This window comes from Entelurus aequoreus, linkage group LG16 (genome assembly GCF_033978785.1).
Source record: "Entelurus aequoreus isolate RoL-2023_Sb linkage group LG16, RoL_Eaeq_v1.1, whole genome shotgun sequence".
NCBI classification, from domain to species: domain Eukaryota; kingdom Metazoa; phylum Chordata; class Actinopteri; order Syngnathiformes; family Syngnathidae; genus Entelurus; species Entelurus aequoreus.
Window position 1 is genome coordinate 30477968 of NC_084746.1, and position 18627 is coordinate 30496594.

Genomic DNA, 18627 nt, shown 5'->3' on the forward strand with positions numbered 1-18627 from the left:
GGAAGACAGAGGGGGAAATTGTGGGGACAAGAGGGGGATAAGACAGAGAGACAAAAACAACAACAGCAAACACAACAATTATAGGAGTTATTACAGTAATATACATAATTGGTCCCCAACCACAGGTCCGGGGACCGGTACCGGTCCGTGACGCATTTGCTACCGGGCCGCAGAGAAACATTAAATAATTCATAAAGGACTGCATTTTCTCCAATTAAACTTTGACCTGTCCAACTAGACCAGGGGTGTCAAACTTGTTTTCATTGAGGGCCACACCGCAGTCATGGCTGCCATTAGAGGGCTGCTTGTAACACTAAAATAATTAATGAATTTGCCTATGAATTTAAATATATTTTTTAAAAAATCTTACGTAAAGAGTAAAACAAATTGGCGGATTTTACCACTGTTTTTTACACACAAAAAAAGTTGCCAGACTCTTACTGTAAAATATATGGTGCTTTTTGTATTATTATTATTTTTACAACATATTATTGTAAATAGAAATACAGTACCACTGTTTTGGCAACTTATCTGCCAGTTTTTTACCTTAATAAAATGTGGTACCATAAAATCATCAACTGTGGATTTTACAGTAAAAAAAAATGACAGCTCAGTCGACAGAATTTTACTGCAAAAAAACAAACATTGGTCGTTTTTTTTTTCAACTTATAAACATGCTGTAAAAAACTACATACATTTTACAGTAAAATCTATTGGTAATTTTTACAGTGTACAAGTTGATGGATAACTTGCTTTGAAATCATAAGTTAAGCAGATATTTAAGTATTTATTCGGATTTTGACCAACAAAGTTAGATAATATAATATTTGTTGCAATATTGGACACTATTTTTTTACCTGTCAAACTAGAGAAAAAAAACCTAATACCTTTAGTAAGAAAATAAGAAAGCAAAGAAAGAAAATATAAGGTATTTTATTGACACATACATTCCAGAAGCAGAGCTTATTTAATCCTACCCCTTTTCTTTTACATAACAGTTGCTAAAACTTTTGTTCACTTCCTGTTCTCAATTTATTCACAATATACTCCATAAGTAATCACAATAAAAATCCATCCATCCATTTTCTACCGCTTATTCCCTACGGGGTCGCGGGGGGCGCTGGAGCCTATCTGAGCTACAATCGGGCGGAAGGCGAGGTACACCCTGGACAAGTCGCCACCTCATCGCAGGGCCAACACAGATAGACAGACAACATTCACACTCACATTCACACACTAGGGCCAATTTAGTGTTGCCAATCAGCCTATCCCCAGGTGCATGTTTTTGGAGGTGGGAGGAAGCCGGAGTACCCGGAGGGAACCCACGCAGTCACGGGGAGAACATGCAAACTCCACACAGAAAGATCCCGAGGCCGGGATTGAACTCACGACTACTCAGGACCTTCGTATTGTGAGGCAGATGCACTAACCCCTCTCCCACCGTGCTGCCTACACAATAAAAATGAATAAATAAATAATAATTGGTGAAGTAAGTTATATTTCATATGATGAGATAAGTAAGATTATTTTGAGAATGAAATAATGGATGGATGAAATACATTCAGAATGTTTATCGTGGTTCTTCTTATTTGTACTTTGTAAACACTTTAAGTTTGAAGAGTTTCTTGAAGTGGATCATATTAGTACATTGTTTGATTGCTTTGCTTAATCCATTCCATAATTTAATTACACATACAGATATACTGAAGGTATTAAGTGTTGTACGTGCATACAAATGTTTTAAATTACATTTTTCTTTAAGATTATATTCTCCTCTTTTTTTGAGAAGAATTGTTGTATATTCTTGGGTAGCAGGTTATAGTTTGCTTTGTGTATAATTTTAGCTGTTTGCAAATTCACTATGTCAGAAGCCGCACATATCTTGTGACTGGGCCTGAACGATGTTAGAATGGATGAAAAGCGGAACGTGACGATAGCTCGTAGAGTACGTTAAAGGTTAATTTGTTCAACCTTGGTCCGTGGCTTTATTTAGTTTTAAATTTTGGCCCACTCTGTATTTGAGTTTGACACCCCTGTGTTAGATTGTTAGTATGGACATAGACTTTTATATAACAAGCTACATATTTAATGAAAGATAATTACTGTAATTTTACATGAATTTTAAAGTAATTTAAGAAAACAGAAAATGCTATGTATAATTAATTTGGTATTTTTCTGTAAAAAAAAATAGAAATATACATAGTTTGTCATTACTGGCATATTATTTGAAATAACAGGCGGATTGTTTATTTACAGATAATGTCTTCAATTCTACAGTTTTATAAACTATTTTTAAAAAAAATAGAAAAATTACAGTAGAAATTTAGAGTAAATTAACCATAAAAATAGGATTTTTTTTTTTACAGTGTATATAAACAAATAGTACTTGTGGTCAGCTTATCCTTCTAAGAACCAGCGTCCTCTGTTGACCTTTGCATGGGTGGGTTCACCTTAGAAGTTTCATTTTACAGTACATGTTTTGGGAGGAGGATAAAGAAAGCCAAAGTGACTCAATACAAACACAGGGCACCCTTATGCAAGAAGGTACATTTCATCTGTGTGCAGCTATGAACACTCGACTAAGGCAAGGGTCGGCAACCCAAAATGTTGAAAGAGCCATATTGGACCAAAAATAAATTTAAAAAATCTGTCTGGAGGCGCAAAATATTTAAAGCCTTATATAAGTGTTATAATGAAGACAACACGTGATGTGTCTATATTAGCTTTATTAGACTACTGTTAAAATTACTATGTGTCGCAGGCTGATGCAAATCTTCGTTGACAGAAATGTTGAAATGTAATATTTATTCTACACATTTTACAACATTGGAAAACATTACTAAAACGGAGGCTTTTCAGAGGGTGTGATAACTCCTGGACATTACTGGCATAGAATGGCCAAAGGTAAAGATCTGTGCATTCAAGTTGAAGGAAACGGAAACTACAAATAAAATGACCTCAAATATACCTAAAATACTAGGCATAATGATGCATTATGTACATACAGCTAGCATAAATAGCATGTTTACCACTGGGGTGAGTTTTTCCTTGCCCTTATGTGGGCTCTGTACCGCGGATGTCGTTGTGGCTTGTGCAGCCCTTTGAGACCCTTGTGATGTAGGGCTATATAAATAAACATTGATTGATTGATTGATGTTAGCATCGATTAGCTTGCAGTTATGCAGTGACCAAATATGTCCGATTAGCACTCTACACGTCAATAACATCAACAAAGCTCACCTGTGTGGATTCACACACAGCATAAAACCTTTGTTGGACAAATAGAGACAAAGAAGGCGTGACATAAAACATGTCTTTCTGTGACAGCATAAAGGAAAGTTGTACATGTAAACAAACTACGGTGCATTCAAGGACTTCCAAAATCAGGACAAAATGGCACACGCCAAATATTGTCATCAGTGTGTCATGTTTGTCCTCCTACAGATAACATATATATTATTTTCCTCATCTTTTTCCATTTTCATACATTTTTGAAAAAGCTCCAGGGAACCACGAGGGCGCTAACATTGCCGACCCCCGGACTAAGGAAATTGAACCTGAGACTTTTTGGTCACAGACTGTATTCCTAAATTTTGCCAATGTGCTACTACATATATGAACCTGAACTGCTACCTCTTGTGGCCACTTTGACAAAAGGTAAACGGCCTCCAGGAGTGACAATTTGATGTCTGCTGTGCAAATGGAGTCTTTCACAATCATAAATCATTAACCTTTCCGTAGGCGACGGAACCAGTGCCACGAATGTCCACAGTCAGTGGGTGGCAAAAACTAAGCACCGTATCAATGACATGCCATTTTTGGTCTATAATGTTTTCGCTATGCCGGAAAGTTGGAGCGCAGCCTGCTCTCTGGCTAGATAGCTCGTCCCCCTGCTGAATAACAAGGCTGGAAATCAAGAGGGGAGAAGACAAAAAGGAAACACAGCTCCTCTGTGGAAGATCTCACCACGGACACGGGGCATTTTTCACCTGGCTTGCCTCTTTAATGGAACAAATGTGGACTTATCGAGCGTGGCAAAGCAGGGCATGGCTTTAAGCAGTGAGTAGTTTGTTACTTTGTGGGCTAAATGTGCCATGAGGCTTGCAGTGACTCGACTTCAATGTATTCATGTGTTCATCCAGGGCTCCTGCTGCTATGTATGTTAGTCTCTGAAGTGCGGGATGCGGAGACCAAGCCCATTGACTTTGTGTGCAGCAGATCGGCCAGAAGGGCAATGAATATTGTGGCAGAGATGCAAGCTGCAATGGTGAGGATTTAGCTGGCGTATTGTTGCACCCCGAGTAAGCACAACGTATTTTCGAGGACTCGCTGTGATGAAACATGTTAACACTCTCAGTGTTCATTTTGACGAAAGTTTTTAATTTAGTTATAGTCAGTCTTTTGACAAAAAGGTATTTTAGTTATAGTCAAGCTTTAGTAATCGAAATGACGGAACTTCACAACAGTCAACTAAAATGACAGTAAATTTAGTCGACTAATATATAAAGTATGAAAAACAAAGCATCATGAAAGTTTCCTTCCAAGCTAAATATTTTTTAGAATTGTAAAAAACTCAAAATCAGTGAAGTTGGCAAAAACAGAATGCAATGATTTGCAAATCCTTTTTAACTTATATTCAATTGAATAGACTGCATAGACAAGATACTTAACGTTCCAACTGGTAAACTTTGTTATTTTTTGCCAATATTAGCTCATTTGGAATTTGATGCCTGCAACATGTTTCAAAAAAGCTGGCACAAGTGGCAAAAAAGACTGAGAAAGTTGAGGAATGCTCATCAAACACTTATTTGGAGCATCCAACAGGTGAACAGGCTAATTGGGAACAGGTGGGTGCCATGATTGTGTATAAAAGCAGCTACCATTAAATGCTCAGTCATTCACAAACAAGGATGGGGCGAGGGTCACCACTTTGTGAACAAATGCGTGAGCAAATTGTCCAACAGTTTAAGAACAACATTTCTCAATGAGATATTGCAAGAAATTTTTAGGGATTTCACCATCTACGGTCCGTAATATCATCAAAAGATTCAGAGAATCTGGAGAAATCACTGCAAGGCCGAAAAACAACATTGAATGCCCGTGACCTTTGATCCCTCAGCTGTACTGTATCAAAAACCGACATCAGTGCGTAAAAGATACCACCACATGGGCTCACCATGAATTTACCATGCTTTACCATGAATTGATTAACGTGGACCCCGACTTAAACAAGTTGAAAAACTTATTCGGGTGTTACCATTTTGTGGTCAATTGTACGGAATATGTACTGTTCTGTGCAATCTACTAATAAAAGTCACAATCAATCAAAACTCAGGCACACTTAAAAAAAAAACTGTCAATAACTACAGTTCGTCGCTACATCTGTAAGTGCAAGTTATGCAAAGCGAAAGCCATTTATCAACAACACCCAGAAACGCCAGGCCCTAGCTCATCTAAGATGGACTGATGCAAAGTGGAAAAGTGTTCTGTGGTCTTATGAGTCCACATTTGAACTTGTTTTTGAAAACTTTGGACCTTGTGTCCTCCGGACCAAGGAGGAAAAGAACCATCCGGACTGTTATAGGCGCAAAGTTCAAAAGCTAGCATCTGTGATGGTATTGGGGTGTAATAGTGCCTAAGGCATGGGTAACTTCACATATGTGAAGGCACTATTAATGCTGGAAGGTACATACAAGAATTGGAGCAACATATGAAACACAGTGGTAAAAATGCCCCTGTGCCAACTTTTTTGCAACGTTAAATTCTAAGTTATTGATTATTTGCCAAAAAAATTTAGTTTCTCAGTTTGAACATCAAGTATCTTGTCTTTGCAGTATATTCAATTAAATATGAGTTGAAAATAATTTGCAAATCATTGTATTCTGTTTTTATTTACGAATTACAGAACGTGCAAACTTCACGGGTTTTGGGTTTTGTAGTTTTCTTTTGAGCAGTCAGCTTTTTATTTATTTTAATAAATTCCTTCTCATGTATCCTGCTCGTAATCACTTTGTTATTCTACAATCATTGACATGTTTATTTCGCACTTTCTACCGTATTCATACCATTAAAACTCCATCCCGACAGAATAACTGCAACAGTTCTACCCCACTGTCCACGCCAGTTCATCTCCCCTGCACCGAGCTCCACGTAGCATCTTGGGAAAGAAAATCAGTATGTTAGTGCACCCACAAGTCCAAAATGTTTCATTTGAAATCAATAATCCTTCCAGCAACCAAATTGAATATTGTTTTATATCTCCTGTACCGCAGCACCAGGAGAGGAGAGAAGACATCGCTGCATCCTTGAGGCTTCTTGTGGAGACTGTGACACTGGCGAGGCCCCTCGGCCAGGCTGAATGCGGCTTGGTGCTTTTGCAGAGGTTGGAGCACAACATCAACAGTTACCTCCTCATCCTCACACATCTTCAACTGAGTGTAAGAGGCTGTCAATGAGACATCAAACAATGGGGGGCACAAACAGCAAGTTTGAGATTGTACAGACCTAAACTCTATTAATTTTTCAAAAGTATAAAAAATATTGATTCGCTAAGGTAATCCTAATGCTCTACTGTACTTTAAACTCACAAAGAACACATGTCAACAAACAATTAATCAGCGTGTTGAATTAGAGAAAACAGTGAGTGAGGGAAGACCTGTTAATGTGTTTTCCTCTGACAATATCAGCGTCATAAGGTGTTGGGATATCCGCGTTTCTCGTAAAATCCAGGCTATCTGAATGATTAGTGTTCTGAGTGTGATGATGGGAATGTTGTGTGTTCACCCCCCAATCCCCCCACAATGCTTCCTTCCTCAGGACAAGGCGAAGATAGGAGCGCATATTTTCCACATTAGACCTCTTAAAAGCGATGTACTGTACTACTCTGCACTGTAGTGTGCAGTCTTGATTGGGGTTACAACCTCTATAGATTTTTACCGTACGATTATATACTCCGAGTACAAATCACGGTTTCACAATTATCATGATGAGTATGCATTGATTAATTTCACACAAAAATTATAAAATCACATAGACATTCCTTAGACATTTTGATGTGTTATTACTGTCAAAAAGAACAGTAAATAAATAATACCGGAATAATCAGTGGTGGGCCGTCAGGGCCAACAAGGCCTCTGTTACAGGGTGATTGTATTGACATACTGCGCCACCCTGTGGCAGCCACGGTGACCTCACCTATAACATATCCCTGCGTTACGTGTGTTTACCTCCGTTGTACTTCCTGCATGCAGCCTGAATACACGGTACTGAGATACAACAGGACTCTTGTCATCTTTATAATGCACCGCACCATATAACATGGAAGTCCGAGCAGGACCCGATTATGCCCCACATTCTGTCCGTTGCTGAGACAGTGTGCGTTTATTTGTTTTGGTGAGTTTTAGCAGTTTCAGTTAGCCTGTTAGCTTTAGCACCGCGTTGGTATAATGGCTTCCAACATCCCGCCTCCGGAGCCCATGAAGATGGCTGGGGACACTCACGACAACTGGAAAAACTTCCGAGCAGAGTTTGAGGATTATCTGCTGGCGACCGGACTCAACGAGAAGGAGAAGCCCGTCCAAGCAGCGGCGCTGAGACGGCTAATGGGGAACGACTGCCTCCATGTTTACAAATACAACCTGGGACTCACTGCCGACCAACAGAAAGATGCCGGTGCTATTCTGGAGGCACTGGAGGGATACTTTACCCCCGCGAAGAACGTCACATTCGAGAGGTACGTTTTTGGAAACTTAAAGCAAGAGGAAGGAGAACTCATAGATGCTTTTGTTACAAGGCTGAGAGAAAAGGCTGCCTCTTGTGAATACGGAGCTACAAAAGATGAACTCATAAAGGACAAGCTGGTCCTTGGCATTGCTGATGAGGGCGCCAGACGTCGTTTGCTAAGAGAAAATGATCTCAAATTGGATCAGGCAATCATGATCTGCCGTGCAGCCGAGGTCATGGACAATAAATTAAAGACTATGTCACTGGGCAACTCTGGGCCTGGAGAGAGCATCAATGCCACGCAGGGGGGACAAAGATATGGACGCAGGTCTGCCGGTAGGCCATCTGAGCCCACCAACATCAGTCCACAGCTCCAGGGCATGAGAGACACAGTGGAATGCAAGTACTGTGGCACAAGGCACAAACGTGGGCGAGACCAGTGCCCTGCATTTGGTAAATCCTGCCGCTCTTGTGGCACTGCCAACCATTTTGCCAAAGTATGCATGAAGAGGGGTCAGCACGCACGCCAGTTGAACACTGTGGATCACCCGTCGACAGGGGAACAGGAGGACATTGATGGAGATGAGAGAGATGTGTACACAGCAGAGAGCGTGGGAGCTGTGAACACGCAAGGGAAGAAGTGGTTTGTCAATCTGCCACTGCAACAGGGGGTCCAGAGGTGCCAGCTCGACTCTGGAGCCACCTGCAATGTGATTAGCATGAAGGACACGATGAGACTGGTGCCCAGAACGCCTCTTCAGAAGAGTCTCACCAGATTGAAGCTGTACAGCAGTGAGTGGATGAACTCGCTGGGGTTGTACAGCACACAGTGTGTCATTAGGGGCAGAACACACAAGCTGGACTTTGAGGTTGTGCGTACAGGCCAGAGGCCCTTGCTTTCAGGGGAGACATGTGAGAGACTGGGTCTGATACGATTCACCATTCCTGAGGAGCTAAATAAAGTGGAACACTGCAGGATGGGAGACCTGACCAAAGAGCGTCTCATCAACACATACCACGACGTGTTCACCAGCCCAGTTGAGTCCCTGCCTGGTGATGTTCACTTTGAGCTGGACAGCAGTGTGGCGCCTGTGCAGTGTGCCCCCAGGAATGTTCCAGTGGCCCTCAAGGCAGCTGTTAAAGCACAGCTCGATCAATACGAAAAGGATGGACATTTAACCACAGTCACACAGCCCACAGACTGGATCAGCAATCTGGTCATAGTGAAAAAAACGGATAAATTGAGACTATGCATTGACCCAAAGCCACTCAACCGAGCCCTGAAACGGTCCCACTACCTCATGCCCACTTTAGATGACGTGTTGTACAAGCTGCCAAAGGCGCGTATATTCACGCTGGTGGATGCGCGTGATGCATTCCTGCAGTGCCGACTGGATGAGGAGAGTAGCCTGATGACAACGTTCTGGACACCATGGGGCAGAAAACGGTGGCTGAAGCTCCCTTTTGGTGTGTCAGTGGCTCCGGAACTGTACCAGAGAAAGCAACATGAGCTCCTAGCTGGATTAACTGGGATTGAGCCCATAGCCGATGATATCCTCATAGTTGGCTGCGGGGATACGGACGATGAGGCCAACCGCGACCACGACACAAACCTAATTTCCCTAATGGACAGATTAGAGAAGTTAAGCTCAGGCTGAGCCTGAAAAAGTTGCAGTTCCGAGTGAAGGAGGTCCGTTTCCACGGCCACATACTGTCTGCCGAGGGCCTCAAGGCTGACCCTGACAAGGTCAGGGCGGTTCTGGACATGCCGAACCCCACAGACGCTAAAGGGGTCCAGCGGTGTGTTGGCTTTGTGAACTATCTTTCCAGATTTATGCCCCGCCTGTCAGAGGTATGTGAACCATTGAGGAGGCTGCTAGACAAAGACGTGACGTGGCACTGGCTGCCAAAACATGATGCTGCCATGAAGGAAATGAAGACACTGGTCACAACAGTACCGGTCCTACGTTATTATGACGCCATCAAGCCAGTCACCATACAGAGCGACTCCAGTCAGACAGGCCTGGGCTGCTGTCTGCTACAGGAAGGGCAGCCTGTCACTTTTTCCTCCCGCGCCCTGACCCAGACGGAACAAAACTACGCACAGATAGAAAAGGAGTGCCTGAGCATCGTGTTCGCCTGTCAACGCTTCCACTACTACCTATATGGACGGGGTGATGTGACAGCAGAGACCGACCACCGCCCTTTAGTGTCCATCTTCAGTAAGCCCCTCCTCAGCGCGCCCAAGCGCCTACAGAGCATGCTCCTGACACTTCAGAATTACTGCCTTACGGTGGTGTACAAGCCAGGCCCTGAAATGTACATAAGTGACACGCTTAGTAGAGCCACCACCCCGCCACGGAAAACAGACACACTGTACCGACGAGAAATGGTCTGCAGCATGCAACAGGAGCAGTGTGACGCAGCGGCCATTCAGCAGGCAGACTACCTCAATGTCAGTAGCCAACGCTTGGCACAGATTCGAGCACACACAGAGGAGGATGTGTGTCTCCAAACGCTCAAGGCAGTCGTACTGCAGGGATGGCCAGAACACAAAGAGGAGGCCCCCGTACTCATCAGGGACTACTGGGCCATCAGAGATGAAATAAGCGCACAGGATGGCGTGCTTTTCAGGAGCCAGCGCGTCATCATTCCAAAAGCCATACGTCCGGAAATGCTGACGAGGATCCACTACAATCATGTGGGTGGTGAAGCATGCTACAGACATGCCCGCGATACATTGTACTGGCCCGGCATGCAAGGGGAAGTCAAAGACTATGTACAGCAGTGCTCTGTGTGTAACGAGTATGCGCACGAACAACAAAAAGAGACCATGATGTCACACCCGCTCCCTACACGTCCATGGCAGCTGGTAAGCATGGACTTGTACAGCTACGCAGCACAGAACTTCTTGCTCGTGGTGGACCACTACTCTGACTTCTGGGAGATCGACCTGCTCCCTGACTTGTCGGCCGACACCACAATCCGACGAATCAAGGCACAGTTTGCACGTTATGGCGTCCCGGACAGAGCCATTTCAGATGGGGGAAGCCAGTTTGCGTGTAGTGAATTCCGGGCATTTGCAAGGGAGTGGGGCTTCGAACATGTCATGTCCTCACCGCGGCACCCAAAAGCTAACGGCAAAGCAGAGTCAGCAGTAAAGATTGTGAAAGGCTTGTGCAAAAAGGCGGACCGTGCCAAAGAGGACCCCTGGAAGGCATTTCTGCATTGGCGAAACACCCACTGAGGGCATAAATTGCAGCCCAGCACAGCGACTCATGTCACGAAAGCTAAAAACACTTCTTCCGGTGGCCGACCAGCTCCTTGCACCTCAGGTCATCACAGGGGTTTCCGACAAGCTGAGGGGGAAGCATCAGGCGGCGAAGTTAGTGTATGACAAATCGGCGAGGGATCTGCCGGAGCTGAACGTCGGCCAGCCCGTCAGAATGAAGCCGCTCCCGGGAGACAGGACGGGCAGATGGAGGAGAGGGGTGTGCCTGCAGCAGTTGGGACTCCGGTCCTATCTGGTCGACGTAGAGGGGACCACATATCGACGCAACAGAATTGATCTTCGACCGGCCGAGGCAACCCCTGCCCAACCGCTGGCTCGACCAGAATTGACCCCAGCCTGCGAGTGGAGGTGGCAACAGAGACAGTGTTGGCGGTGCTGGGGGGTCTCCAAGGTCTTCACCAGCCCCAAGGTCACCGCCGTCTTCTCCGCAGGCCAGAGACACACCGCGCCGTGTGCTACAGGGCCGGACTTTCTCCCGGAGTGGGAGGCTGATTAAGCCTCCTGACAGACTTGACCTCTAGGTCACACATGGACTGTGCCGCGCACACACGCAAACACACACACACACACACACACACACACACATACACACATACACACACATACACACACACACACACTGACATACACTCGAATAAAACATGCATGGACTGTTTGCACTTTCAAACACACATGGGCTGTGAATTTTGTTGGAAAATAAAAATAAAAAATAAAAAAAAAGGAAGTGAGTGTTGTAACAATCCAAAAAAAAAGTGATGTTCTGATTGATGGTGATTTGATGACAGGTGTGTTCTTATCCTGCTACTATGTAGTGTTACGTTCTATTGCTATATATTTGATATCTGATATTGGATGTTGAACCAGGTATTGCTATCTGAGGTTGAATCTGGTGTTACTAGTATGTTGAGGGTCTACAGTTGATTTACAGGCAGCATTGTTCCAGTGTGGATACTTTACTAAAGGAAGGGAGATGTTACAGGGTGATTGTATTGACATACTGCGCCACCCTGTGGCAGCCACGGTGACCTCACCTATAACATATCCCTGCGTCACTTGTGTTTACCTCCGTTGTACTTCCTGCATGCAGCCTGAATACACGGTACTGAGACACAACAGGACTCTTGTCATCTTTATAATGCACCGCACCATATAACAGCCTCCTCTGCTAGCCTAACATAACCAGAAATCATGATCATAATTAAAGATAAAAGTATTTAATTTACTTTCCCTAAATATCTAAAAGTATTCATATTCTCTTCATGTCATATTATGCTCCTTCCAGAGCTGTTGCTTTTAGGTCAGAGTTTTTATCCAATCAGAATTCAGCTAGCTTATTTTGCCATGCTGTACGAAATCTGCCTGGGGCCTTCAGAATCAACAATGTGGGTGTCCGTCCACTGTAAGAAAACGGGCACATACAGTTGATAGATACTTGCGATAGCCAATCAGATCACGAATTGTTGTCAGTTAGGCCTTCTAGCTGGCCATACGTTGAACATGACATTTTCTGTGATTAGATACTCACCAGGACCGTTAGCAGATGAATTTGAGAACACATACAGTTGATAAACTGTTGCGATAGAATCAGATCACAAGTTGTCGACAGTTGCCTATCTAAGTAGCCTGATGTTAACGAAACTGTGATTGGATACTCAGTTGTAATTCCAAAGTGAGTATGCATTCACAAGTTGCAATTTAGCAGGAAGCTGGATGTGTTGCGCTTCAGCCATACCGGGCTAGCAGAAAAATCACCAATACTCCAATACTTCTGACCCAGTGTACAGGAGGCACATGGCGTATGAGCCAGTGGCGTGCGGTGAGGTTAATGTCTGGTGAGGCACGACTGCATCATCACAGTCAGATTTACAAACATATGAACCTGCAGTGCAGGTGTACCTAATGTTGTGTCCCTGCGGTCGTTCGCGGCTCCTGCAGCGCGAGCATTGTTGTTTTTGCACTTTTTGGCTTCTTGTTAAGTGACTTTTTTTGGGTGGATTCGGTCTTGCACGTGGAGGGTTTGGGTGTGGGATTTGGTTGGTGTGGCCGCGGCGCTCCCGTCGGGCGGTGCATTCTGCGGCGGAGGTGCTTGGCACCAGGAGGCGGGGTTATGAGACGAGCCTCACACAGAGTGTCTTCGCAGCAGAGTTTTATGAATGCTCAGCACTAAAAATACGTTACACACATACAGTTGTTGACAAAATACACTGTACATTATATACCTCAGCTAACTAAACTATGGAAATGTATAATATAATTCATATAGCAACACGGTCTCACTGCACAGCAGGCTAGCAGTTAGCCGAGTCATTGCGCACAATCCATGTTGAGGCACAACGCAGTGACATGCCTCAACTGGCTGCTGATCACCGCACAGTCTCTTCTCAGTATTTGAACGGAAAATGTGAAAATAAAAATAAAAATAATCTAAAACTGGTGAAGTTAAATGGAAAAATAACTTTAGTATAATCACTGGATACATATAACAATTTAATTTTTTTTTTTTTCTTTTTACTTTTTTTTTCTTTCCATGATGGCAGGTGAGGCCGTGCCTCCCCTGCCTCTAGTGACGGCACGCCACTGGTATGAGCAATAGTTGCATTAGAGAAAGTGCATGGACACTTGAACTTTACACGTACATGTGAAAATATAAAAAAACGAAGTATTTGAGAAATGAGACTAATTTAGTGCATGGAAACGTAGTGAGTGACGCACGTTCAATCGCTACATTAACTATCAGTGAAAACAATCCACAGGCGCTGCCTTTAACAATCTCCTTCCAGTCCGCGGACTAACAATGCTGAGCTAAAACAGCCAATAAGCGAGCCCTTGCTGATGTCACGATTGTCTTGGCGACAGGCCCCGCCTTTTAAAAGCACACACTCAGACACTCTTCTCTCATGAAACATGTCAACTGCATACACAATATATGTGAAAGTTTAAAAAAATTAAGTAATGCATTAATTACTTTCCCAAGTAATGGATTACATCTATTAAATTCCGTAAGTAATTCACTTACTTTTTGGGGAAAGTAACGACTAACTGTAATGTTTTAAGTAATTTTCCTAACACTGGTTATTATGACTTGGGTGTAAAGTTTGGTGGTGATCACGCAAATGCTGCACCATAATGGAAGTATTAATATTAGTATTAGATATAGTTTTCAATGACTTCCTAGACATTTTTAAAGCACCATAAATGTTCCCACATTGCTGACTTTAGCTTTTTTTTGGGTGGAAAATGTTTTCTGCTTAGTCCTGCTGCCATTTTTCAGCTAATGTAGCATTCTAGCTGGTCTCCTGATAGGTGCATATAAGTGTGTTAAAACTTTGTTTTCCTTCCATGCTGGTTGTGCCGAAAATAACGTACCAGCATAATGTCCGTTTATAGTGAGTGAGGAGGACTGAACTGTGATGCTTTTAATCACAGTTAATTGGTACAAACCCAAAACCAGTGAAGTTGGCACGTTGTGTAGTTTGTTAATAAAAACAGAATACAATGATTTGCAAATCCTTTTGAACTTATATTCAATTGAATAGACTGCAAAGACAAGATATTTAACGTTTCTGGGTGTTGTTGATAAATGGCTTTCGCTTTGCATTGTAGAGTTTTAACTTGCACTTACAGATGTAGCGATGAACTGTAGTTACTGACAATGGTTTTCTGAAGTGTTCCTGAGCCCATGTGGTGATATCCTTTACACACTAATGTTGCTTTTTGATGCAGTACCGCCTGAGGGATCCAAGGTCACAGGCATTCAATGTTACGTGCAGTGATTTCTCCAGAATCTCTTAACCTTTTGATGCTATTACAGACCTTAGATGGTGAAACCCCAAAATTCCTTGCAATAGCTCGTTGAGAAATGTTGTTCTTAAACTGTTCGACAATTTGCTCACGCATTTGTCCACAAAGTGGTGACCCTCGCCCAGTCCTTTTTGTGAATGACCGAGCATTTCATGGAAACTGCTTTTATGGTAAATGGTAAATGGGTCGTACTTGTTTAGCACTTTTCTACCCTTTTTTTTTTTTTTAAGGAACTCAAAGCGCTTTGACACTATTTTCCACATTCACCCATTCACGCACACACATTCACACATTCACACACTGATGGCGGGAGCTGCCATGCATGGCGCTAACCAGTCCCATCAGGAGCAAGGGTGAAGTGTCTTGCTCAAGGACACAACGGACGTGACTAGGATGGTAGAAGGTGGGGATTGAACCAGCAACCCTCAGATTGCTGGCACGGCCACTCTCCCAACTTCGCCACGCCGTTTATACCCAACCATGGCACCCACCTGTTCCCAATTAGCCTGTTCACCTGTGGGATTTTCCAAATCAGTGTTAGATGAGCATTCCTCAACTTTATCTGTCTTTTTTGCCACTTGTGCCAGCTTTTTTGAAACATGTTGCAGGCATCAAATTCAATATGAGCTAATCCATGCATCCATCCATTTTCTACCGCTTGTCCCTTTTGGGGTCGCGGGGGGTGCTGGAGCCTATCTCAGCTGCATATTTGCAAAAAATAACAAAGTTTGAACGTTAAGTATCTTGTCTTTGCAGTCTATTTAATTGAATATAGGTTGAAAAGGATTTGCAAATCCATGTATTCTGTTTTTATTTACGATTTACACAATGTGCCAACTTCACTGGTTTTGGGGTTTGTAGAACCGGGCAATCGTTGTGTCCCTAGCCTTGGTATCTGTTTATCGTTCCCTTTTCATAAAGGTGTAAATGCATTGTGATGACATGAAGATGGCTATTCTGTTTTCCCTTAGGACCAACAGGGGTCAGTGGAGAGCGCAGACTTGTCTTGTGTTCCTGGAAGCACCCTCAGTTTAAACACAGTCCTGCTGAACTACAACCGCCTGATCACAGGCAAACTGGAGCGGTTGATGATTAGCCTGGAAAGCAGATGCACCCCTCAATGACAAGATGAACATCTTCAGGAAACACCACTCTATGTTAGTTATGTTCAATCAATCAATCAATCAAAGTTTATTTATAGTGCCCTTAACAACAAGTGTCTCAAAGGGCTGCACAAGCCACAACGACATCCTCGCCTCAAATCCCACATTAGTAACAATTGATCCAGCAGCGGGGCAATGCTGTTTTAAATGGGATTTGAAAAATCGCTTTTTGAATGTTCTGTCCTGTTTCAATATGTTGGGCGGAAAAATGCTGCCCGAAGGAGTTGCGATAGTGTGGATCGAGCTCAACTTCTACAGTACTTTACTTCTTTAGACCGTAAAGCAACAGCGCCTCTGCTGGTTGCAGACAAGTAGTGCACTCCATTCTGCATCAATTGCTGCAAGATGCGATGAATCAACAATCCATTTCACCCAATCAACAGAATTCTTAAAAAATGTAGTCTTATTAGGTTTAGTTTTGCAATGATTGATGTCGCATTTAATGGACATGTGGGGTTTTGATAAAATACATAATTTGACTTGATTAATAAGCCTATGGACAAATACATTTGCTTCTGTACAGCCTTTAGGCTCCATGCCCACTGTGAATGCATCCATCAAAACTATACAGTATACTATACAGTACACCAGAGCAACCTGCTTCTTGCAGTATCAGTCATGTTACTGCAAACGATTGTTGATGTTATTTTTTTCATGCCCAATGTTAATATAGCTGTAAAGAAATGTAGGTAAGTTGAGTTATAGCTGCTATACATTGTAAATAACTTATTTTTGTTATACAGTATACTGCATATATATATTGGGGTTGTATAACAATTTCATCAGATTTATCAGTTTTCAACTTAATTAATCATGGTTAGGTGTGAAATATGCCTATTTTCACTGTATCATACTAACAGAAAATAGATGACAGGACACAATTGTAACACTGTATTGTATGCATATTAAATGCTCTAAATGAAACATACCACTCATGGATTTATAGCCTTGTTTTTCATTGTTGTGTATTATTTCCTGTCACACTCTTATTTTGTATTTTCCATCTTCTGGTTTGGCCATTGGCAGCAGCTTTGCATTGGTGGTGCAGATGTGTGGAATTAATAATCAACACTGTTTAAGATGAGCTGAGCTGTGTGTTACGGACCTCGTTGCCTTTCTGGATTGTTTAGACTCTACCTTTTGCTTCCTCATAAGTTTTTTCTTACTTTACACATACTTTGCACATTCCTTTGGCGAGTTTCTACGAGGGGCCGCTGTGCTTCCCAGCCTGCCTGTATTTTCGTATTTTTATATAGTTTCATTTTAATACACAGGTAGTGGAGCGAAAACTCTTTTTGACTGCACCTGCAAAGATGTCATCGCATTGATTCTGTGGCAAGGCCACGCGTTTGTAGAGTGCACCATGGCACACAGCATTGGCGTGGTACTTAACACTTTTGGTGTAACTGAAACTGTTCCTGCAAATCACTTTTTGTTCGACTGTTCCATTATTGTTTTTGTTTTTTTAATAAAAGTCTTCTATAGAGCCAGTTGTATATAAGAATTGTTGTAGCAAAGTGATGTGCAAATGTGTATCTCAAGCTCTGCGTCTGTAATCCATTTCACGTGTCTGTGTTTTCATTTGTGTGTCGGGATCTCAATCTTTGTGTGTTATGAGATCTGCGTGTCTGTCTTCTTCTTCATCGTATGGGCAGCTGTTTTCCGGCACCCGGACCTGAGGCCGAGGGTCTATGCCTTTTACCACCCCAGGCCCGGGGGGCCCTCCCGTTCATATGTCAGGACACACAGAAGTGAGCCAGGTCACCGAGCAGTCATCCAGGTCCGCCAGGCCACGCAAACCATTAGGAGCACGATAAATCGGGCAACGCAGGATCACGTGGTCGGCAGTCTGCTCCTCCGCGCCACACTCACACGTCGCGTTAGGTGCTAAGCCCCACTGGAACATGTTTGAGCGAAAGCGACCGACACCAGTTCGGAGGCGGTTAAGCCTCACCCAGGCCACTCGTGGTAGTGAGAGGCCTGGTATTGAGCCGGTGTCAGGTATGAAGTCACGGAGTCTGGAGGAGATGGTATGCTCCAGGTCCGTGCTCCATTTGTGATTCGCCCAGTGAGCCGCCCTGATGTTGTTGTCACTGCATTGCTGCAGGAGCTTCAGGGCGGCTGGTACCAGTGGGTCTCTGGAGGGGAGGCGGGGCGTTGGCTCTGAGGAGAGTGTGAGCCTTTCATGGAGCAGGTGGTTCTCATCCATGTTTGCCCGGCCCGCCAGAGTTGCTACAGCACCTTGGCGACGAAGCTCAGCGGGTTGGATGCCTGCTAAGATGGGCAGTAGCTCCACAGGGGTGGGGCGCAGGCATCCAGTGATAACACGCAAGGCTTCGTTGATCGGGACATCAAGTTGTTTAGAGTGAGCACTGCGCGCCCAGACAGGTGCGCAGTACTCAGCAGTTGAGTAGACCAGGGCAAGTGCTGCTGTTCGCAGAGTTCTTGCCCCGGCACCCCAACCGGACCCGACCAACCGTCTCAGCAGTGAGACGCGGGTGTTGAGTTTCTTGCGTGTTGCCAAGAGGTGTTTACGGAAAGTGAGCGACCTGTCCAGGGTGACCCCAAGGTATTTAGGGTCAGGACGAGGGTCTTCAGGTGTAGGACGAGGCCGGCATAGGGTAAGGGAAGCCCCATCCGGCTTCCGCA

At 43.7% G+C, this 18627-nt stretch overlaps 1 protein-coding gene across 1 annotated transcript; it reads left to right on the forward strand.

The window, feature by feature from the left end:
• Positions 1–3776: 3776 nt before the first annotated feature.
• On the forward strand, positions 3777–17876 carry thpo (thrombopoietin). The gene is made up of 5 exons (XM_062022610.1): positions 3777–4059; positions 4143–4267; positions 6088–6174; positions 6273–6437; positions 15787–17876. The coding sequence occupies exons 1-5, from the start codon at positions 4047–4049 to the stop codon at positions 15937–15939; spliced, it is 543 nt and encodes a 180-aa protein (XP_061878594.1). The 5' UTR covers positions 3777–4046; the 3' UTR covers positions 15940–17876.
• Positions 17877–18627: the final 751 nt, after the last annotated feature.

Excerpts from the sequence above, each read along its gene's own strand:
- thpo (XM_062022610.1), top strand. Across the intron at positions 6,175-6,272 it reads CATCTTGGGAAAGAAAATCA|CACCAGGAGAGGAGAGAAGA; the intron begins GTATGTTAGTGC and ends CCTGTACCGCAG. Across the intron at positions 6,438-15,786 it reads TCACACATCTTCAACTGAGT|GACCAACAGGGGTCAGTGGA; the intron begins GTAAGAGGCTGT and ends GTTTTCCCTTAG.